Source organism: Hyla sarda, chromosome 8 (assembly GCF_029499605.1).
Source record: "Hyla sarda isolate aHylSar1 chromosome 8, aHylSar1.hap1, whole genome shotgun sequence".
In the NCBI taxonomy this organism is placed as follows: domain Eukaryota; kingdom Metazoa; phylum Chordata; class Amphibia; order Anura; family Hylidae; genus Hyla; species Hyla sarda.
This window is the reverse complement of record NC_079196.1, coordinates 55239888-55264185: the sequence shown is the minus strand read 5'-3', so window position 1 is coordinate 55264185 and position 24298 is coordinate 55239888. Positions and strand designations below refer to the sequence as shown.

At 39.6% G+C, this 24298-nt stretch overlaps 1 protein-coding gene across 12 annotated transcripts in view; it reads right to left on the bottom strand.

Annotated features, from left to right (window-relative positions):
- RAPGEF4 (Rap guanine nucleotide exchange factor 4) overlaps positions 1–24298 on the bottom strand; it is a 467767-nt gene that overhangs the window by 224321 nt on the left and 219148 nt on the right. Inside the window, exon 1 of one of the 12 annotated variants that reach the window (XM_056536342.1) lies at positions 13726–14053. The exons of 10 other annotated variants lie outside the window; for them this stretch is intronic. Coding sequence is in view for 1 of the 2 variants with exons in the window: in XM_056536341.1 (XP_056392316.1) it covers positions 3409–3546 (138 nt within the window). In the remaining variant the exon portion in view is untranslated. Of the gene's footprint in view, positions 1–3408; positions 3611–13725; positions 14054–24298 lie in introns of those variants that run through there. One more of the 12 variants, XM_056536341.1, reaches the window with a different exon arrangement.

Here is a 24298-nt window from a genome sequence, read left to right as displayed (position 1 = left end):
AAAATTTTTCGTTTCGCTGCAGGTTATATTATAAAATAAATGATGTCATTACAAAGTACAATTGGTGACGGAAAAATGGGTCTGTAGGTGCAAAATTGAAAGGGTAACGCCCCTTCCCATAGACTTGCATTGAGGGGGTGTGACATCACGAGGGGCGTGGTCGTGACATCACACCCCCCCCCCCACTGCCTGCACCCAATGTTCTAAATGAACGCAGAGATCGTGGGGGTCCCAGTGGCGGGACCCCTGCAATCAGACATCTTATCCCCTATCCTTTGGATAAGGGGATAAGATGTCTAAGGGCGGAGTACCCCTTTAAAGGGGTTTTACTGCCTGCTCCTCACTGTGTGCGTGTGTCCAAAGCCGCCTGCTCCCGCAAACATTCTGTCACAGCTTTTAGAATAATTTACACAAATGTTAGGGCTATGCCAAACATTCAGAAAAACAAGCTAACTAAGTAAGCGATGAAAGGATAGTAGGTGATAGGATGTAATGATAACTTTCTCCCAGCGCTCTGTCATAGGTGACACCGCTGAGAGGGAGAATTATCATGGTCCAGGCTGCACAGAGGGGTCTGCTGGCATAGCCAATGGGCACCTCTGAATATCACTGCAGCTGCAGGCTGCACAGAAGGGAAAGCTGCTGTTCACTTCTAAAGATGCCGCATGCAGTTTGCAGGAGTGTAAGGGATTAGCACGACCCGTATTATACTGTGTGACCGCCCACAACAGACTAAATACCGCCCCCCACCCACATGTATTTTATCGTGTCCCAATCACGTTGCAGTCCTCTAGTCTGATGTTACTGCCAGCAAAAGTGAAAGCTCACAATTTTATTTACCTAAAATGTACAATTCGCTGGCTTGAGAGAGCCACACTTTGCTAATAGGGAAGATGGAAAGATATCGGGGGAGATTTATCAAAACTTGTGTAGAGAAAGAGTGGTGCAGTTGCCCATAGCAACCTATCAGATTTCTTCTTTCATTTTTGAAAAGGCCTGTGAAAAATGAAAGTAGCGATCCGATTGGTTGCTATGGGCAGCTGGGCAACTTTTCCTCTACACAGGTTTTGATAAATCTCCCCCATTGTCAAAGAGTGTCTCCACTAAAGGAGAAATTTAGCATACATTAAAACCAAAAGATTAGTGAATTTGTGCAGACAACACTGCAGCAGCCTTCATGTGGTAGATGGAGCCAGTCCCAGGCATACACTGACACAACATTGCGTAAAGCAACAAACTGACAAATAAGAGGAAGTTATCACAATGGCGCTGGATACTGGGCTAAGACTGTATTTACGGAAAGTGTATGGGTGGGTTACATCCAGCTCTTGCATGTTACAAGCAATGCATCAAACAGAAGGGAGGACATAGTCAGATCCTGTATTATAATGGAGTGAAGACAAAGGATCAGACCGGCAGACTCACCACGTTTCTCTTCTTCTTTATTTGCGTCAGCAAAGCATAGACAAATACTCACAAACTTGGGGGGTCAGGACGTGCAGTGGGGGGACAAGCTGGCAACAGACTCCGTTTCGCACGGACCACCGCGCTTCCTCCGGCCATCATGGCCGGAGGAAGCACGGTGGTCCGTGCGAAACGGAGTCTGTTGCCAGTTTGTCCCCCCCACTGCACGTCCTGACCCCCCAAGTTTTGTGAGTATTTGTCTATGCTTTGCTGACGCAAATAAAGAAGAAGAGAAACATGGTGAGTCTGCCGGTCTGATCCTTTGTCTTCACTCCATTATTTCAACTGTGCCTCAGTTTTGACCAGAGCACCACCACCCTCATTTACATCCATCCACCTATACCACATCGAGTCCACTAGTTACAGCAGTGCCGTGCCACTCGCCTTATCTTAGATCCTGTATTATGTTTTAGGCTCTTTGTATCAGAAACTAATAAAATATGCACGTTACCGTTCTGTAGAAACTTACGTGTTATTCCAACAATTCACAGCAAACAGTAGATGAATATTTTGAAAAGGTTAACACGATGTTCCCCTTCCTAAGTGCACAATGTATGTCAGTTCTAGCTGAGACTGATGTAAACTGCCCATGGGCATGTATTCGAAACCCTTTTATTATTTATATGTTGCTGAAGTTCTCAATAACCAATAAGATATAATGCTGAACATAGTGCCACTCGAAAAGATAAGCTCAGAATGGGTTAAATTATGAAGTTTTGTTCTTTTTTTACATTTAAATTTGAATTTATCATGAGTTTTAGGAACAGGCTCCCTTATTACAAAAGTCAATGATTTACACCAACTCTGTAGCATTTTAGAGACATCGTAGCTAAAGCACATACTAGTTGCCACTCCATTTATTCTCTATGGGAGCCAGAGAGTTAGCGGAACACTGTACTGTTATCTCCAGTGGCTCTATAGAGGCACTTATGTGTGCCCCACCGCTCAGCTCTGATTGGAGACTGGGGTCCCCATTCGTGATATTGCAGGTGGGTCCCAGCAGTCAGTCCCTTCATGATCAAATATTTATCCCCTATCTTGGGGATAGGGCATAACTTGTTAACATGGGTCAATCCCTAAGGGGGAGATTTATCAAAACCTGTGCAGAGAAAGAGTAGTGCAGTTGCCCATAGCAACCAGTCAGATTGCTTCTTTCATTTTCCACAGGCCTCTTTAGAGGCCTGTGGAAAATGAAAGAAGCAATCTGATTGGTTGCTATGGGCAACTGCACCACTCTTCCTCTGCACAGGTTTTGATAAATCTCCCCATAAAAGATTGACCCCCTACTTTTTTTAACTATGATGTCTCTGAAATGCTGCAGTGTCATACATGGTTGTAATAAGGAAGTCTGTCCCTGATCCATTCATTCCAGGGTTCAGACTCTATGAATTAGAGGACGTGTTCCCTTTAAATAGGATTGAAGAAACGCTTCTCCGCGGTTACTACACTCCTGATCACCTATCCCGCATTTATACTGGCACAACGCACTTCCGCTGGCGCAGCTGTGGTGTGGCTGGCATGTTATACCCCATCCTATGGTCCTGCCCCATGATTAAACCATACCGGATTGCATGTATTGATTTTGTGAGAGAGGTGATGGGTAATTCTGCTCCTTGCACCCCTCAATCAGTGTTAGTGTTTCTGAACTTACAGGGTCTTTCACGTCCTTAGGGACATTTTTTTGCATTCTTTGTATTTTAACAAAAATAGCGCTGGTGTGTAACTGGAAATCGACATCAATCCCCATTCCTGATTCACTTATGAACAAACTAAATACAATGTTCTTGTTTGAGAAAATCACAGCTCTAAGTTCTGGTACCTTCCCCGTTTAAAAAAAAAGAGATGGCCCAACTGAATGCTATCCCCTAATTGTAAAGATATCTGACCGCCATCTTAGACTATGAGTTAGATGCCGATTCCGGGTTCTCTCCCCAGTTTTCTTACCTTCTTGTATGCACTATTCCATTCACCCACCTCATTTTTCTTAGTCCTGGTATTCAACGCCGTCATGACATTGCACCTACGTGGTTGATGTTTTCTGTTCCTATCTACTTGAAGACCACATTCTTGCTCAGATCTCATGGTTTGCGCTAAATTCCACAGGTTCTCGTTACTTTTGTTAATTAAGTAGGCCAACCTCCGGCTTCCAGTAATACTGGGGGAGATTTATCAAAACCTGTCCAAAGGAAAAGCTGCTCAGTTGCCCATAGCAACCAATCAGATCGCTTCTTTCATTTTTCACAGGGCCTCTGCAAAATGAAAGAAGCGATCTGATTGGTTGCTATGGGCAACTGGTCAAATTTTAATGTGCACAGGTTTTGATAAATCTCCTTCACTATGTGTAGTACCTAACCCACCATGACAGACATTTATCAAGCGATTTAGTTACATTTTTTTTACAAAAAATTTCGCACAAATGTCGCACCTGCGACTACGCGATTTTTCGTGCAACATTTTGACTGTAAAGCGAGAAAAGCAAATTTTCCAAAACTTAACTACGTAGTAATAATTTTAAAATGGCCAAGGGTAGTCTGGTATTTATTAACTGCGACAGTCGCAACTCGCAACAAGGTTAAAAATTGACTAAATTTACTCCAGCTCAAACATGGAGAAGAAAAAGCTACTACCAAAGTAAAAAAGAAAAAATTGCTTACGTGCAAGAAATTTAGCAACAGGCTGAAACCAGTTGATAAATAAGTCACACATAAGCAAAAAAAAAGTGAAGAAAAAATTACTAAAAAAAAGGAATACATAAGCAAACATTGATAAATGTCCCCCGATGTTTTTTTTTTTTGTACTTGTACTCTGAAAAAACTTTCAATAAAAACTTATTGATGAAAAAAATAATTAAGATTGAAGAATTTTCTCAAATGGACAACCCCCTTTTAGAAAGCAGCTGGCCCAGTGATGGTCTGGCCGCAGAAATCCCTCTGTGATCAGCTGATATGATGGAGAATCACATGGACTACAAGTATAGAGAGGATTAATTTTGAAAGCAGCTTTATTTATAAACTAAAAATCAATACAAAAACAGTAAAGTACTACCTGTCATGCTGCTTCGGTACAACGTAATTCTAAGTTTACGCATGCATGTCTGGTGCACTTCTTGAATGCATCTTTTGACCTTCTCTACACATGTGCTGGGGGGCATTTACTAACTTCAAGGTTTTGACATGCCCCTTATAAGTAAAGCTCCACCCATTTTCAGTCCGCAGGACTTACCCAGAGGCGCACGCCTCTTGTGCCTGATGCACAAATATAAGCCAGCTAGGAGCCTATGTGTATTTCTGCAACTTTTGGTGCCGCAAGTCAGGCTGAAAATTGCATATGAGAAGGCCTCTTTCCAGCCTCCTTCATCTCACCTCCATGCCCCCTTGGCATGGGCAGCATACATTAGGAGAAACATATACCTTAACCCCTTAAGGACGCAGGACGTAAATGTACGTCCTGGTGCGGTGGTACTTAACACACCAGGACGTACATTTACGTCCTGTGCATAACCGCGGGCATCGGAGCGATGCCCGTGTCATGCGCGGCTGATCCCGGCTGCTGATCGCAGCCAGGGACCCGCCGGCAATGGCCGACGCCCGCGATCTCGCGGGCGTCCGCCATTAACCCCTCAGGTGCCGGGATCAATACAGATCCCGGCATCTGCGGCAGTACGCAATTTCAATGAATGATCGGATCGCCCGCAGTGCTGCTGCGGGGATCCGATCATTCAGAACGCCACACGGAGGTCCCCTCACCTTTCTCCTTCCAGCTCCCGGCGTCTCCTGCTCTGGTCTGAGATTGAGCAGACCAGAGAAGAAGATGACCGATAACATTGATCTGTTCTATGTCCTATACATAGAACAGATCAGTATTAGCAATCATGGTATTGCTATGAATAGTCCCCTATGGGGACTATTCAAGTGTAAAAAAAAATGTTAAAAAATGTAAAAGTAAAAGTAAAAAAAAAGTGAAAAATCCCCTCCCCCAATAAAAAAGTAAAACATCATTTTTTTCCTATTTTAACCCCAAAAAGTGTAAAAAAAGAAATTTAATAGACATATTTGGTATCGCCGCGTGCGTAAATGTCTGAACTATTAAAATAAAATGTTAATGATCCCGTACGGTGAACGGCGTGAACGTAAAAAAAAAAAAAGTCCAAAATTGCTACTTTTTTAATACATTTTATTAAAAAAAAATTATAAAAAATGTATTAAAAGTGTTTTATATGCAAATGTGGTATCAAAAAAAGTACAGATCATGGCGCAAAAAATGAGCCCCCATACCACCGCTTATATGGAAAAATAAAAAAGTTAGAGGTCATCAAAATAAAGGGATTATAAACGTACTAATTTGGTTAAAAAGTTTGTGATTTTTTTTAAGCACAACAATAATAGAAAAGTATGTAATAATGGGTATCATTTTAATTGTATTGACCCTCAGAATAAAAATCACACGTCACTTTTACCATAAATTGTACGGCGTTAAAACGAAACCTTCCAAAATTAGCAAAATTGCGTTTTTCTTTTTAATTTCCCCACAAAAATAGTGTTTTTTGGTTGCGCCATAAATTTTATGATATAATGAGTTATGTCATTACAAAGGACAACTGGTCGCACAAAAAACAAGCCCTCATGCTAGTCTGTGGATGAAAATATAAAAGAGTTATGATTTTTAGAAGGCGAGGAGGAAAAAATGAAAACGTAAAAATTTAATTGTCTGAGTCCTTAAGGCCAAAATGGGCTGAGTCCTTAAGGGGTTAAGGTACTCCGGTGAAAACCTTTTTTCTTTTAAATCAACTGGTGGCAGAAAGTTAAACATATTTGTAAATTACTTCTATTAAAAAATCTTAATCCTTCCAGTACTTATTAGCTGCTGAATGTTACAGAGGAAAATCCTTTCTTTTTGGAACACTGATGACATCACGAACACAGTGCTCTCTGCTGACATCTAACGTCAGCAGAGAGAACTGTGGTCGTGATGTCATCAGAGAGCATTCCAAAAAGAAAATAATTTCCTCTGTAGTATTCAGCAATCCTAATAATACTGTACTAATAAGTACAGGAAGGATTAAGATTTTTTTAATAGAAGTAATTTACAAATATGTTTAACTTTCTGCCACCAGTTGATTTAAAAGAAAAAAGGTTTTCACCGGAGTACCCCTTTAAAATACGGCTGTGTTTGTCTAGCTTTAGGTTGTGTATATTATGATGTTGTATAGTAGTTGTTTCCTACAGAAAAGAAAAAAAATTCGAACCTAACAAAACGACCATAAAATGCACAAACAGAAATGTACTGGAAAGTTACATAAGAAACAGGAGAACATTCGGTGTTTAGAAATGAACTGTCTGCTAATAAAAAGGTCTTATTTTTGTCTGTGTAAATTGAATTTCTCACTGCGGACTGTTCTAATTTCCTGCTACACAATAAGGACAGTTCAATATCAAGTGCAAATAAAAGTCAAGGCAAAAAAAAAAAAAAACGAATATAACCAAGACTGAGATCTACCATTATGTAATGATCCGCAGATATACGATTTCAATAATATAACAGCATTTCCCCTTTAAGCCATAATTATTTTATGTAATACTGTCTTATTCCCGAGCTTATCTGCCCTGCCCTGGCCTATCCATCTGCCATGGCCTGTTTTAGTTTTTTTTCTTTATTCATATTAGCAGGCGCTGTAACTGGCCGCAGCGAGAGATACTGTATGGCAGAGTTAGATTTCAATTTGTAGATAATACACAAGAGAAAAACATGATATTGCTATAGAAGTAGACACATCATACTGTGCTGAGGGGGTGTGCATAGTTGTGTCTGGGGGTCCCCCATAGCAAAAATTAAACAGGACCGCTCCTTCAAACCCCAAACCACCTGAACAGACGAAATCAGTGGTCTCCAAACTTAGGGCCTCCAAAAGTAGCAAAATTACAACTCCACAATGATGACCACAACCTGGTCCAGTGGTCTCCAAATGGCGGACCTCCAGATGTTGCAAAACTACAACTTCCAGTATGCCCGAACAGCCAACGGCTGTTCGGGCATACTGGCAGTTGTAGTTTTGCAACATCTGGATGTCCACAGTTTAAAGACCACTGGTCTAAGTTGTGGTGGTCATTGTGGAGTTGTAGTTTTGCTACATCTAAAGGTCCACAGATTGGAGACCACTGGTCTAAGTTGTGGTGGTCATTATGGAGTTCTAATTTTGCTACATCTGGAGGTCCACAGTTTGAAGACCACTGGTCTAAGTTGTGGTGGTCATTGTGGTGTTGTAGTTTTGCAAAATCTTGAGGTTGACAGTTTGGAGACCACTGGACTAAGTTGTGGTGTTCATTGGGGTGGTCATTATGGAGTTCTAATTTTGCTACATCTGGAGGCCCACAGTTTGAAGACCACTGGTCTAAGTTGTGGTGGTCATTGTGGAGTTGTAGTTTTGCTACATCTAAAGGTCCACAGATTGGAGACCACTGGTCTAAGTTGTGGTGGTCAATGTGGTGTTGTAGTTTTGCAAAATCTTGAGGTTGACAGTTTGGAGACCACTGGACTAAGTTGTGGTGTTCATTGGGGTGGTCATTATGGAGTTCTAATTTTGTTACATCTGGAGGTCCACAGTTTGGAGACCACTGGTCTAAGTTGTGGTGGTCATTGTGGTGTTGTAGTTTTGCTACATCTAAAGGTCCACATTTTGAAGACCACTGGTCTAAGTTGTGGTGGTCAATGTGGAGTTGTAGTTTTGCTACATCTAAAGGTCCACAGATTGGAGACCACTGGTCTAAGTTGTGGTGGTCATTGTGGTGTTGTAGTTTTGCAAAATCTTGAGGTCCACAGTTTGAAGACCACCGATCTAAGTTGTAGTGGTCATTGTGGTGGTCTCCAGGGACGTCTCTCCACCAGCCTTGATTATGGTTACAATAATAGATAAGTATAACAAAAAAAGAAAAATAGAAAAAAACAGCTCACCGCCTTGTAGATGTATGGGGAGGATGATGGTAGCAGTCACGGAGCACGGAGTGGAAGTCCAAGCCGCATCTTGGCAGAGTGAAACCAAAAGCAAAAAGTGCAGAACTCCAGCTCCCAAAATACAGATAAAAGTCCAAACTTTAATTTAAGTCATTAAAAAAGCAAAAATCCACGTGATAAAGAAAAAAGTGGGGTTAAAAGCTGGGTAGAAACGCCGGCGCGTTTCGAACCGTCCGGTTCTTGTGCCATGACTAAGAACCGGACGGTTCGAAACGCGTCGGCGTTTCTACCCAGCTCTTAACCCCACTTTTTTCTTTATCATGTGGATTTTTGCTTTTTTAATGACTTAAATTAAAGTTTGGATTTTTATCTGTATTTTGGGAGCTGGAGTTCTGCACTTTTTGCTTTTGGTCTCAATAATAGATAAGGCCTCATTCACACGCTCATATTGCGGCATCTTACAACTTTTAAGTTGTAGAAAGCCACAATACAACACCCACAAGCGTCCATGGGGGCCATACTGTTGAAGGGGTTATACAGCATTATAAAAACGGGGGAGATTTATCAAAAACCTGTGTAGAGGAAGAGTGGTGAAATTGCCCATAACAATCAATCAGAGCGCTTCTTTAATTTTTGAAAAAGGCCTCTTGAATAATGAAAGAAGCAATCTGATTGGTTGCTATGGGCAACTGTGCCACTCCCCCTCTACTAGGGTTTTGATGAATCTCCCCCAGAGTCAATTTCTTCCAAAAATAGAACCACACCTATACTCAGGATGTGTGGTATTGCAACTCAGTTCCATTGAAGTAAATGGAGCCAAGCTGTAATACCACGCACAACCTGAGGACAGGGGTGGCACTGTTTTTTTGTAAAGAAATTTGCTCTGTTTTTTTTTTTTGTTTTTTTTGTATTACGGAATAACCTCATTGATCCATATGGCTTCTGTTTCATTCAGCGACACAAGATGGGGTTTCTATTGCCAGATTCCACAAGAAGCTGACAGAAGAAAAATAAAAGGATACCCCATCAGATGCCATATTAGGGAGGTATACCACCCTAGAAACATTGCTTCTAAGTCAGAATATCACCATAATAGAGTGCTTTACGAAAGCAACATATGGCATGAAAAGCCTACATCTCCATACTACACAACTATTGTGCCTTTTTTTTTTTTTTTTTTTATTATGTTTGTTATGTGGAATTTATTGCTAGGATAGAAAAACCCTTCAAATAAAAAGCCGTAACGAAGAAGGTCAGATCATTCAGTTTTAGTGCAGTTTTTATTCATTTATTTATTTGTTTATTAATTCATTCATTCATTCATTAATGTATTTATTTATTTATATATCTATATATGTTTTTTTTCTTTAATTATATTAAGTTAAAGCCAGAAATGGTTAATAAGAGAAGAAAAGTATAAAGTAAAATTTCCCAACCAGGGTGCCTCCGGCTGTTGCAAAACTACAATTCCCAGCATGCCCGGACAGCCATAGGCTGTCCGGGCATGCTGGGAGTTGTAGTTTTGCAACAGCTGGAGGCACACCAGTTGAAAAACACTGGTATAAAGCAAAGACTGCACCTAAAGAGTGCAGATAGACGTGGGGTAGTAGAACATGTGCATTTATAATTAAAGGGGTACTCCGGTGAAAACCTTTTTTCTTTTAAATCAACTGGTGGCAGAAAGTTAAACATATTTGGAAATTACTTCTATTAAAAAAATCTTAATCCTTCCTGTACTAATTAGCTGCTGAATACTACAGAGGAAATTCTTTTCTTTTTGGAATGCTCTCTGATGACATCACGAGCACAGTTCTCGCTGCTGACGTTATTATAATAATAATAATAACACTTTACTTACTGTTGTCCTTAGTGGGATTTGAACCCAAGTCCCCAGCACTTCAAGGCAGCAGTGCTAACCACTGAGTTACTATGCCGCCCTTAGCATGCATCTGCTATGCATCTGCTATGCATGGTTGCTAAAATGGACAGAGATGTCAGCAGAGAGCACTGTGCTCGTGATGTCATCAGTGTTCTAAAAAGAAAGGAATTTCCTCTGTAGCATTAAGCAGCTAATAAGTACTGGAAGGATTACGTTTTTTTAGTAGAAGTAATTTACAAATATGTTTAACTTTCTGCCACCAGTTGATTTAATAGAAAAAAGGTTTTCACCGGAGTACCCCTTTAACTACAGAATATATGTCAGCGGCAGAAGTGATATTGTTTATAATTGAAATATAAACAAAAATAAAACATGGAGCTGGATTTCTAAAAACGTAAAAAATATGAGGAGGGCTAGCTGTTCAGTAACAGGTGGGCAGACACTTCACCGCTGCCCATTACATGACCATGTTAAAAATGTATTTTTTCTTTCAGCAGTCATCCCTAGATGTTTACATCACTCCCATAGAAGTCAATAGAGAGAGCAGCCCCTATGGACAGCCGCCTCTCCATTCATTCTTCACCTGGATACGGCTGCCAGCGACAGAGGTCAGGGGTTAGCGAACCCCCACCAGTATGGGTCCCAAATGTGGGAACCACATTTATGGATGATTCATGGCACAGCCTGTAGATATGTAATAGACGTCTATGTTGACAATACTCCTGTAAAGGGGTTATCCAGCAACAGAAAATCAAAACTAATTTAACTAACTAACTAATTTCTTCCAAAAACAGCACCACACCTGTCCTCAGGCTGTGTGTGGGATTACAATTTGGCTCCGTTCACTTGAATGCCACTTAGCTGCAATCCCACAAACAACATGAGGACAGGCGTGGTGCTATTTTTTTAAAGAAATCAGCTCTGTTTTTTCTACTCCTGGATAACTCCTTTATGGTCTATTCACACGTACAGTATTCTGTGCAGATTTGATGCGCAGGATTTTCTGTTGCAGATTTCAATGTAAACAGAACACGGCTTGAAATCCTGCGCATGAAATCTGCGCAGAATACTGTACGTGTGAATAGACCCTTAAAGGGGTTATCCAGGAAAAAACAGTTTTTTATATTTCAACTGGCTCCAGAAAGTTAAAAAGATTTGTAAATTACTACTATTAAATTAAAAAATCGTCATCCGTTCAGTACTTATGAGCTGCTGAAGTTGAGTTGTTCTTTTCTGTCTAAGTGCTCTCTGATGACACGTGTCTCGGGAACCACCCAGTTTAGAAGCAAATCCCCATAGCAAACCTCTTCTACTCTGTGAAGTTCCCGAGACAAGCAGAGATGTCAGCAGAGAGCACTGTTGCCAGACAGAAAACAACAACTCAACTTCAGCAGCTGATAATTATTGAAAGGATTAAGATTTTTTTAAATAGAAGTAGAGCCATTTGATGTAAAAAAAAAAAAAAAAAGTTTTTTCCTGGAATACCCCTTTAAGGAGAAATCTAAATCTCTATGGCTCTCCTTAAAATTTTGATCATAGTTGATACTAGTCCAAAAGGAGAGGACACTTCTCACACTTCTCTTACATTCTTAAGTGTTCTTATTTCCTTTCATGATTAACCCTACATGGTGGATAGTGAACCAATAGTGAACCTCTAGGTCAGTGGGCTCAAACTGTGAACCTCCAGATGTTTCAAAACTACAACTCCCCTGGGAGGTCCACAGTTTGGAGACCACTGCTCTAGGTCAACACCTTCTGCTATGCCATAGAGCAGCACTTACTCTGATACAACCTGCCTACAGGAGGAATATCAGTGGTAATAGGACCCATCTACCCTGTACCCACTTCACCCACTTAACTGCAAATAAAAAACTAAATTCCTGCAGCGCAGGCACAGACGCCAGTCATCTGGAGCAGAACATATATTATTTAAAGCTTCCAGTCTTGTCTACCAAGCTCCTTACTACACACGAAAAAGCTTTATAAATCCCCTTCTGCATCCCTTTCCGCTGTTTTAACCACCTCTAGGAAAAAAAGGTAAAGATTTTTTCCTCTCTCTCTTGAGAGCAAACATATTTTTTTCAGCTGACTAACATGGTACCAAACCTTTTCCTTAACTTCTTTAACTAGGAATGTTACGCAGGGGTCACCAAAAAAGTTAAATAAAAGTGATGCCACAAACTTTACATACGTTATTTCCGATCTGATGATTGCCGTAAAGCGTTATCAGTGGAGTCAATGTGACAAATCGTATTGCATATACAGGATATTGTATACAGCGGATGTAGCAGAACTGAACTGGTTATTATAGTACTGCTACGTTGAACACAACTCACTGTAATAGCGTGAGGTTTAGTGAGTTTAGTACAGTGGGAAGGCAAATCTACAAGTTATCGCAACTTGGCAGGTTGGTGTGGTGTAGAGGAGGAACAGTATTCAGCTCTTCTATATATATATATATATATATATATATATATATATATATATATAGTGTACAAATAAATATACATATATATCTCATATACAGCGTACAAAGAATAAATGATTAAATATATATATATATAATTTTTTTTTTTTTTCAAAACAGTTGTCTCCAGCTGTTGCAAAACTACAACTCCCAGCATGCCCAGAGAGTCAAAGGCTGGAGATACATATATATATATATATATATATATATATATATATATATGTATTATTCTTGGTACGCTGTATATGTGATATATATGTATATTTATATGATATGTATATCTCTCTATATATATGTATATATTTATATATATTTGTAAGCTGAATATATATATATATATATATATATATATATATATATATCTCCAGCCTTTTGGCTCTCTGGGCATGCTGGGAGTTGTAGTTTTGCAACAGCTGGGGGACAACTGTTTGGAAAATATATATTCAGCTTACAAATATATATATAATATAGATAGATATACATATATACATATCATATACATATACTTATATATCACATATACAGCGTACAAAGAATAAATTAATACATTTATATATATATATATATATATTTATTCATTTATTCTTTCACGCTGTATATGTGATATATAAGTATATTCCTATTATATGTATATCTATCTATATTATATATATATATTTGTAAACTGAATATATATATATATATATATATATATATATATATATAGATAGATAGATAGATAGATTTTATTTTCCAAACAGTTGTCCCCCAGCTGTTGGAAAACTACAACTCCCAGCATGCCCGGACAGCCTTCGGCTGTCCGGGCATGCTGAGAGTTGTAGTTTTGCAAAAGCTGAAGAGATATATACACACACACATATATATATATATATATATATATATATATATATATAAATATATATATATATATATATATATATATATATATAAATTATGTATACACACAGACTAGAAATAAATGACTTACAGTAGTAGGTCTTCATAGGTATAGTTCAATAATAAGCCCCGGGGGTCCAGCTCCACACTCCGCCGTTCCCACAGCTGTGACCCAGGCACATGGTCAGACTGATGCAGATTGTCCCTTTGCCATGCATGAGAATATTACCGATTTTACCGTCCTGTCTTTCGGGAGGCGATTAACAATGCAGGCTTCTGCTTATGTATCCAGCTGTGCGCTTCCTCCAAAAAGCAGGCAGCACATTCTTTTCCAGGGCTTCCTCTATAGAGCAATCTCTGAACAGACACTCCTGGTCAGGATGCTACACTGTATTATGCTGATCCTCCCCTTCCTATCTGACTGTGAGGAGCAGCACACAGAGGCATGGTCCCTCAGGACTGCTTTTTTTTTTTTTTTCCCCCTGTCAGATCTACTATACTCCTCTGTAGATGTTATCGAATGCAAATGATGGGTTAAACCGTCTGTTCCTGTGCAGCATGTATAGAGAACCACAAACTGCTCTCAGTGCATTGTTTTTTTATCCTGTTCCATATTATACAATACGCAATATGAGCAGATCAAACAAAAGTCAATTTTTTTTTGTTAATTGTGAAATGTATCACATAAGGCTCATTTCTAATTTAGGGCTCATTTTGGTGTACCCCCCCCCCCCCCTCCCCCAAAAAAAAAATATCCAACAGCAAGTGTTCTAATGCAGGAGACGGTTAATCTGTACAAAGTAATCTCCTGCCATCTGGCTGCAAGTAAAATGGGACCATATTTTTAAGAACCGACTCCAAGGGATACAGTTTTAAGACCACTTATATATAGTGTCATTTTGTAGACAATAGGGCCTAATAATACTTAAAATGGGCACTGTAAGAGCCAAAAACTTTTTATATGTTATAACTGATGAAAATTAAAGAGTTTTTGTAATATGGTGGTTTCAAATTTTTTGAATAATTAAATTTTTTTTTTTTTTTTTAAACGGCTACTGAAAATCCCACCACTAGGGGCACTAATCAGTCCTGCAAGCAGCATCAGGCTTTTCCATGAGTCATGGACAAGAGATGACTCATGGACAAGGCCGCATGAGCAGACACACCTCCCATCACCACAATAAGGGACACGCCCCCTTCACATGACTGGATTTTAAACACTGTGAGCTAATGAAAAGAGGGATTTTTCTAATAAATATAGGTGATAGAGGCATAAAAATAAAATGTACATGGTCTGGAATAGGTACTGTGTAACTCTTTTTTTTTTTTTTTTTTGTGGGATCTGACAGGTGCACTTTAATATAATGTCCAAACAAAGTAATCATTCAGTGCCAAAATAATGCCTCCATGCAGTATAAAAATAATACTACCATTTATTGTCCATGTAACACTGATTTAGTTTCCACATAATACTGCCACCCTAACAAATCTGTCTTTTGGTGTCTAAATATACCACCATACAATGTCTTAATAATATTCCATTCATTGTATAAAATAATTCTATTTAGTGTCAATATAGCACTGACTTAGTTTCCACATAATATTGCCACCCATGCCCAAATAAATCTGTCTTTCAGTGTCCAAATAATACTGCCATATAATGGCAAAATAAAACCTCCATATGGTCTACGGATATTTACTGACATTTTGTGCTCACAAAACACTGAAACATTTTCTAAACACTACTGCCAGCAAAGCCAGAGTTGACCCAGTGTCCAAATATTACTACCGCACAATGCCTAAATATTACCGTAATGCCTCCATACAGTGTGTAAATAATACTACCATTTAGTGCTCTAAAAACAATGTCATATCTTCCTGTGTCTATGTGAAACATCCGATATTTGCTTTAATTTTGAGAAACACACAGTAATGTACAGAGATTGACTCAAGGAGGAAATGTAGAACCAGAATAAACATAAGGGATATCCAAGATTATGTTAAGGCATAGAAACAAAAAAAAGTACAAGAAACATAAATTACGCAAACATTTGTTTTGTACATAACATTAATTAAATAAATTAAAGTGATCTCCATATACCACAAACATAAATGTCTAACTGCAAGTGACTAAGAATAACAAAGAAGTTGTCAAAATGCTGTAAACAGTATACAAACTGTATACTATTGTAATGTCTGTTTGTTTTTGTGTTTTTATGTATTGAGGTCTGTTCAGACTCTAGTTTTTGTCTGAGCAGTTTGCTATTCTCCCTGGCTGTGGAATAGTTAATGCTCTGAGCCAATTGCAACCTGGGTGAGGCTATTTAAACCTAAGCTCTGCTGCACTCTGGTTGATGGTAATTTGCGCTATGCTGACCATGTCTGCTTAATCATGCACCTTGTATTTATCTTGTAATATTTCTGAGTTTTTAACCATGGTTAATATACCTGTTTATTATAGATTTTAGTCTGTGTTACATCTGTTGGTTTTTAGGATTATTGTATGTCCGTTCTGCTTTAGCCTTGTATCTTAGTCTGTGTTCACCCTGTACTGTACCCTGTACTGTACCCTGTATTTAGTGTTCCATGTATTATATTTTTGGTTCCTACTAGACCAGTATCCTGAACACATGGTGGAGTGTTCCCCGCTGGCTAGTAGTCTATTAGGCTTTAATATTAATGTCCCTCCATATATGGAGTGGGAAGTCCAGAGAGTTCATAATTTATGATCTTTGGAGTTTTTTGTACATGCACTGATCATAGAGAACATGATCACTAGTGTATCCTCCGTGCTTTACTCTCGGTCTATAGTATCCTCTGTGCTTACTCACTGATCTGTGTCCTCTGAACTTAAAGGGGTACTCCGTTAGAAATAACTTTTTTTTTAAATCAACTGGTGCCAGAAAGTTAAACAGATTTGTAAATGACTTATATTAAAAAATCTTAATCCTTCAAGTACTTATTAGCTGCTGAATACTACAGAGGAAATTCTTTTCTTTTTGGAACACAGTGCTCTCTGCTGAATCACGAGCACAGTGCTCTCTGCTGTCATCTTTGTCCATTTTAGGAACTGTCCAGAGCAGGATAGGTTTGCTATGAAGATTTTCTCCTACTCTGGACAGTTCTTAAAATGGTCAGAGATGTCAGCAGAGAGCACTGTGCTCATGATGTCAGCAGAGAGCTCTAACAGCAGAGAGCTATCACAATTAAGTGACAGTACAAATAAAAGACAAAATATAAATGCAATAAAATACATATCTAAATCCACAGCTGATCCATTTGTTTTTACCATATTATATAATCTGAACCAAATTTTACTGATATGCAGTATAGGTTTAAAAGCTTTGAAAGGTGGGCAGCGGAAAATTAGACTTTATTAAGATTTATTTTAGAACATTATTGATGATAATTAATTATTTATATTTTTCCATTTATATCTTCCCTTGTCTCCTAAGAGATTAGTTTTACATATAGTCTGAATTAGTGATGTATGAATGGATTAGATGGACTTGAACGGGGTCCTTCGGATTCTCTTCTCTAACCTCCTTGGAATGTAGGCTACTATTGGGGAAATCATAGAGATATATGTTTGGAGTTGAATGGGGTGCTGGGGACAAGGCTGTGGTCTATTTTGTTACCCCTCTTCCTAGAATGATATTTTTATATTGTGTAAATGTGAATCTTGCGTAAACTGCTATAAAGATTATATATATATATATATATATATATATATATTTATATATATATATATATATATATATATATATACACATATATATATATATATGTATACATATGTAACAATGAAGCAGAGCAGCATCTAATGGAGGTTGCCAGAAATTTAGGTCTGTGTGTGTGTGTGTGTGTATATATTTATATATATATATACTTGCTGAGTACCTGGCGTTGCCCAGTTTTTCCTTCCTAATCCTTGTTGGGGAGGAAAATCAACAAAGGAGGAAGCTTTTGACTTTATATATTGTTGTCATATCCCAACCCCATATCCCGTCCTCCTATCCTGACCTCGTATCCCAACCTCATATCCTGTCCTCTTATCTCTTCCTCATATCCTGTTCTCATATCCCGTCCTCATATCTCGTCCTTATGTCCCATCCTCATATCCCGTCCTTATGTCCCATCCTCCTATCCTGACCTCCTATCCCGTCCTCATATCCTGTCCTCAGGTGGGACTGATTTGTGATGAAGATACTGTAAGCTGAAAATAGAAGGGGACATGGCTTTCTGGGACTGGGCGTGATTTGCAAGTCAGACTGATGCACAAAAAAGGTAGATAATAAAAGGGTGGGGCTTAAACAGTTGGCGTGCCTTTGTGTGATGGGTGTGGCTTGCAAGCCGGACTGACACATTCACCAGGAAATGCAGAGCGGAGCTTGTGGAGTAAGGTACTGGAAGTCCCATATACTTACATGGGACTTGAAACAAAAAAACATCTTTTATATAAGAGTGAAGGTAAGGGTTAATTTAACTATCGTATATTTTTATTTGACATATAGGTAATATGTGTACCAGGTATTATTGAAATATATCCTGTCGTACAGAAGTTATGCTGGAACATACATTTCCCGTAGATTTGCATGGAACTTTAAACAAAAACCCAGACCCTCACAAATGGGAGTAGTTAAATGGGTACTCCACTCCATTTTTTTTTAAATCAACTAGTGCCAGAAAGTTAAACAGATTTGTAAGTTACTTCTATTTAAAAATCATAATCCCTCCAGTACTTATCAGCTGCTCTTTTTGAATTTCCTTTTTGTCTGACCACAGTGCTCTCTGATGACACCACTGTCCATGTCAGGGACTGTCCAGAACAGGAGAGGTTTGCTATGGGGATTTGTTCCTGCACTGGACAGTTCCTAAAATGGACAGATGTGTCAGCAGAGAGCACTGTGGTTAGACAGAACGGAAATTCAAAAAGAAAAGAACTTCCTCTTTATCATACAGCAGCTGATAAGTACTGGAAGGATTAAGATTTTTAAATAGAAGTAATTTACAAATCTGTAAAACTTTCTGGCACCAGTTGATTTAAAAAAAAACTAAAATGTTTTCTAGCGGAGTACCCCTTTAACCCCTTAAGGACAAGGGGTTTTTTCCGTTTTTGCACTTTCATTTTTTCCTCCTTACCTTTAAAGAATCATAATTCTTTTTTTCGCCACCTATTCTACTTTGCAGTGACATCAGTCATTTTACCCAAAAATCTACGACGAAGCAGAAAAATAATCATTGTGTGACAAAATTGAAGAAAAAACACCATTTTGTAATTTTGAGGGCTTCTACACAGTAAATTTTTCGGTAGAAATGACAAATTATCTTTATTCTGTAGGTCCATACGATTAAAATGATACCCTACTTATATAGGTTTTATTTTATCGTGCTTCTGGAAAAAATCATAACTACATGCAGAAAAATGTATACATTCAAAATTTTCATCTTCTGACCCCTATAAAGTTTTTAGCGGTACCATTTTTGTATTGATCAGTCTTTTTGATCGCTTTTTATTCCTTTTTTCCTATAAAAAGTGACCAAAAATACGCTGTTTTGGACTTAGGAATTTTTGGGCGCATACGCCATTGACCGTGCAGTTTAATTAACAATCCATTTTTATAATTTGGACATTTACGCATATACTACAGATTTTTATTTGCACTTTTTTTAAATGGGAAAATGGGGGTGATTCAAACTTTTATTAGGGAAGGGGTTAAATGATCTTTATTAACTTTTTTTCCCACTTTTTTTTTGCAGTGTTATAGCTCCCATAGGGGGCTATAACACTGTACACACTGATCTTTTACATTGATCAATGGTTTTTCATAGGAAACCATTGATCGATGATCAATTGACTGCTCATGCCTGGATCTCAGGCACTGAGCAGTAATTCGGAGATTGGACACCAGGAGGCAGGTAAGGGGTCCCTCCTCGTTTCCCACAGCTGTTCAGGACGTCGTGATTTCACCGCGGCGGTCCCGAACAGCCCCCTGAGCTATCCGGCATTAGCTCACTTTCACTTTAGACATGGCGATCAACTTTGAACAGGTTAAGGGTTAATAGCACGCGGCACCGCGATCAGTGCAGCGTGCTATTAGCCACGGGTCCCGGCCGTGGCCCCTTGTTATAGAAAGGGAAAGGACCCAGGATGTACAGGTACGCCCTTGGTCTTTAACAGGTTAAGGACCAAGCCCATTTTCACCTTAACGATGCAGGACTTAAATGTAAGTCCTGGTGAGCTGGTACTTAACGCACCAGGACGTACATTTATGTCCTATGCATAACTGCGAGAATTGGAGCGATGCTTGCGTCATACGTGGCAGGTCCCGGCTGCTGATAGCAGCCAGGGACCCGCTCCTAATGGCAGACATCCGCGATCCCGCGGGTGTCCGCCATTAACCCCTCAGATGCCGTGATCAGTACAGATCACGGCATCTGCAGCAGTGATCCGATCATCCAGCATGACAGCCGGAGGTCCCCTCACCTGCCTCCGCTGCCTTCCACGGGTCTTCTGCTCTGGTCTGCGATCGAGCAGACCAGAGCAGAAGATGACCGATCAGTGCTATGTCCTATGCATAGCACTGAACAGTATTAGCAATCGAATGATTGCTATAAATAGTCCCCTATAGAGACTATTACAGTGTAGAAGTAAAAAAAGTAAAAAAATGAAATTTAAAAAAATTTGAAAAACCCCCTCCCTCAATAAAAACGTAAATTGTCCCATTTTCCCTATTTCACCCCCAAAAAGTGTAAAAAAATATTTTATATACATATTTGGTATCGCCGCATCCCAACTATTAAAATAAAATGTTAATGATACCGTACGGTGAACGGCGTGAACGTAAAAAAAAAAGTCCAAAATAGCATTTTATTCCAAATTTTTTTTTAGAACAAAATTAATTAAAAGTTTTATATACGCAAATATGGTATCTTTAAAAAGTACAGATCACGTTGCAAAAAATGAGCCCTCATACCGCCGCTTATACGGAAAAATGAAAAAGTTATAGGTCTTCAAAATAGGGGGATTTTAAACATACTAATTTGGTTAAACAGTTTGCGATTTTTTTTAAGCGCAACAGTAATAGAAAAGTATGTTATCTTAGGTATTTTAATCGTACTGACCCAAAGAAAACATGTAATTTTTACCGTAAATTGTACGGCGTGAAAACAAAACCTTCCAAAATTTGCAAAATTGCATTTTTTTAAAAAATTTCCCCACACAGTATTTTTTGGGTTGCGCTATACATTTTATGGTAAAGTGAGTGATGGAATTACAAGGGACAACTGGTCGTGCATAAAACAAGCCCACATACTAGTCTGTGGATGAAAATATAGAAGAGTTATGATTTTTTGAAGGCGAGCCCAAATGGACTGAGTCCTTAAGGGTTAAGGACCAGAGAGTTTTTTGCACATCTGACCACGGTCACTTTAAGCATTAATAACTCTTATTCTGAATCTGAGACTGTTTATTTTAATTACCTTGCCGATAATCCGATAATGTGACGCCCACCGCCCCGCCCCCACCGCATGCCACCCCCCTCACCGCACGCCACCCCCCCACCGCACGCCGCCCCCCCCCCCCCCACCGCACAGCACACCGCCCCCCATTGCCTCCCCTATCCATGGTTTTATAATTACCTATTCCCGGGGTCTGGGGCCCACGCTACTTCTGGCTCCTGCTGCGTCCTGCGTTACACTGTGCAGCGCAGTGACGTCCTCAACGTGACATCACCATCAGTGCACACAGTGAAAGCACAGGACGGAAGCCAGAAGTAACGCGGACCTCGGACCCCGGGAACAGGTAATTATAAAACCGGGGATAGGGGAGGCAATGGGGCAGCGGCGGTGGGGGCGGTGTGCGGTGCGGGGGTAGGGGGTATAGCGGCGGTGTGCGGTTGGGGGGTAGGGGGGATAGCGGCGGTGTGTGGTGCGGTGCGGGGGGTAGGGGGAGGGATGGCTGGGGGGCAGCGGCGGTGGTTGGGAGGACCCCCCAGACAGGCAGGGGGAGAAAAGCGGGCGGTGGCGGCGGTCTCTGATTCAGCCAAGGCCGCTGCAGTTCATTGATGTAAAGCGCCCGCTTTAAATCAATGATCTGCAGCGGCTTCTTGGGGGGTGGAGAAATAGCCGATAACTTATACCGGAATATCGGTATAAGTTATCGGCTATCGGCCTGAAAGGCAACAGATTATCGGTATCGGCCCTAAAAAACCGATATCGGTCGATCTCTACTTGCATCATATATTGGTGAAAAATCACAAAATTTTATAATTTTTTTTTAAATTTAGCATTTTTTTTACTTTGAAACTCTCTGCTTATAAGGAAAATATCTCTGTGATGATGCGCACTTTACCATCACTACACCATGCGTACATACAGGGCTGCAGAAAACAGTAAACCCTGATATTAATCTCATAACACTATTTGAGTTTCTTCATTTATATACATTTGTATGAATATATGTGTCATGACAAATAGGTGAATACGTGTTTTACCCTAATTTGCTCAATATTGTCTATACGAGTTTTATTTATTCTTCTGTACTTCCTGTTTAAATTTTTTGTACCTGTGGGTCTGCCCACTTGAATATTTGGTGCCATTTTTTCATTATTTAAACCCCGATGTACCTCTGATATATAGATCTGATGAAGAGGGTGTTTCCCTCGAAACGCGAAATGTGTATTTTGGATTTTTTTTTTTTTATTAATAAAGTGGTCCCTGCCAAGGGATCTGTGATTGCACACTCCTGTTTCCATCCAATTCTAGGGACAAGCATCTGCAGCGCCTGGGTTTATGGGTCTTCTTCCTTCCTTCCTCATTGCAATTTCATCATGGCTGGAACCTTCCTGCCTCCTGTGACCTCCCGGCTTCAGCAGCAGATCTCAACATAAGTTCCCTATACTCTAGGGTGATAGGCGCATATTCTTTTGCCTTAAGGTGACCGGCCATCTACTAGATGCGTCGGTAGCCCCCGACATCTAGCACTGTTCTACTTGCTTGGGGTAATACACGAGGTGCCACCTGTGCGGTCTCTCTTTTTTCCTCTACACTACTATAAGGAAAATAGACATACCAAATAAATGATATATTGATTCCCATTTACAATATGTCTACTTTATGTTTGCATCATAAAGTTGACATGTTTTTACTTTCGAAAGACATCAGAGGGCTTCAAAGTTCAGCAGCAATTTTCCAATTTTCTGTTTTGAAGTGGATTTAAAGCGCCTTCATATTAGAAATACCCCATAAATGACCCCATTATAAAAACTTCACCCCTCAAAATATTCAAAATGACATTCAGAAAGTGTGTTAACCATTTAGGTGTTTCACAGAAATAATAGCAAAGTCAAGGAGAAAATTCTAAATCTTAATTTTTTACACTTGCATGTTCTTGTAGACCCAGTTTTTCAAACTTTACAAGGGGTAAAAGGAGAAACAGCCCCCCAAATTTGTAACCTAATTTCTCTTGAGTAAGGAAATACCTCATATGTGGGTGTAAAGTGTTTGGCGGGCGCAGTAGAGGGCTCAGAAGGGAAGGAGCGACAATGGGATTTTCGAGAGTGAGTTTTTTAAAAATGGTTTTTGGGGGGCATGTCACATTAATGAAGCCCCTATGGTGCCAGAACAGCAAGGAAAAAAACAACATGGCATAGTATTTTGGAAACTACACCCCTCAAGGAACGTAAGAAGGGGTCCAGTGAGCCTAAACACCCCACAGGTATTTGACGACTTTTTATTAAATTTGGATGTGTAAAGGAAATTTTTTTTTAACTAAAATGCTGGTTTTCCTCCAAATTTTACATTTTTTACAAGGGGCAATAGGAGAAAATGCCCCCCCCCCAAATTTAAACTCCATCTTTTCTGAGTATGGAAATACCCCATGTGCGGATGTCAAGTGCACTGCGGGCACACTTCAGAAGGGAAGTCACATTTGGGTTTTGGAAAGCAAATTTTGCTGAAATGGTTTTAGGGGGGCATGTCACATTTAGGAAGCCCCTATGGTGCTAGAACAGCAAAAAAAAAAAAACACGTCATACTATTTTGGAAACTACACCCCTCAAGGAATACAACAAGGGGTACAATGAGCCTTAACACCCCACAGGTGTTTGACAAATTTCTGCTAAAGTTGGACATGAAAATGAAAAATTTCGATTTTTTTCCCTAAAATGCTGGTGTTACCCCAAATTATAAATTTTCACAAGGGATAATAGGAGAAAAAGCCTACCAAAATTTGTAACCCCATTTCTTCTGAGTATGGAAATACCCCATGTGTGGACGTCAAGTGCTCTGCGGGCGAACTACAATGCTCAAAAGAGAAGGAGCGCCATTGAGATTATGGAGAGAGAATAGAGGGTTTGAATAGAAGTCGAGGGCCATGTGAGTTTACAAAGCCCCCGTGGTGCCAGAACAGTGGACCCCCCACATGTGACCCCATTTTGGAAACTATACCCTCACAGAATTTAATAAGGGGTTCAGTGAGCATTTACATCCCAATGGCGTTTGACAGATCTTTGGAACAGTGGGCTGTGCAAATGAAAAATGTTATTTTTAATTTTCACGGACCACTGTTCCAAAAATTTGTCAGACACCTGTGGGTGTAAATGCTCCCTGTACCCCTTATTACATTACATGAGGGGTGTAGTGTCCAAAATGGGGTCACATGT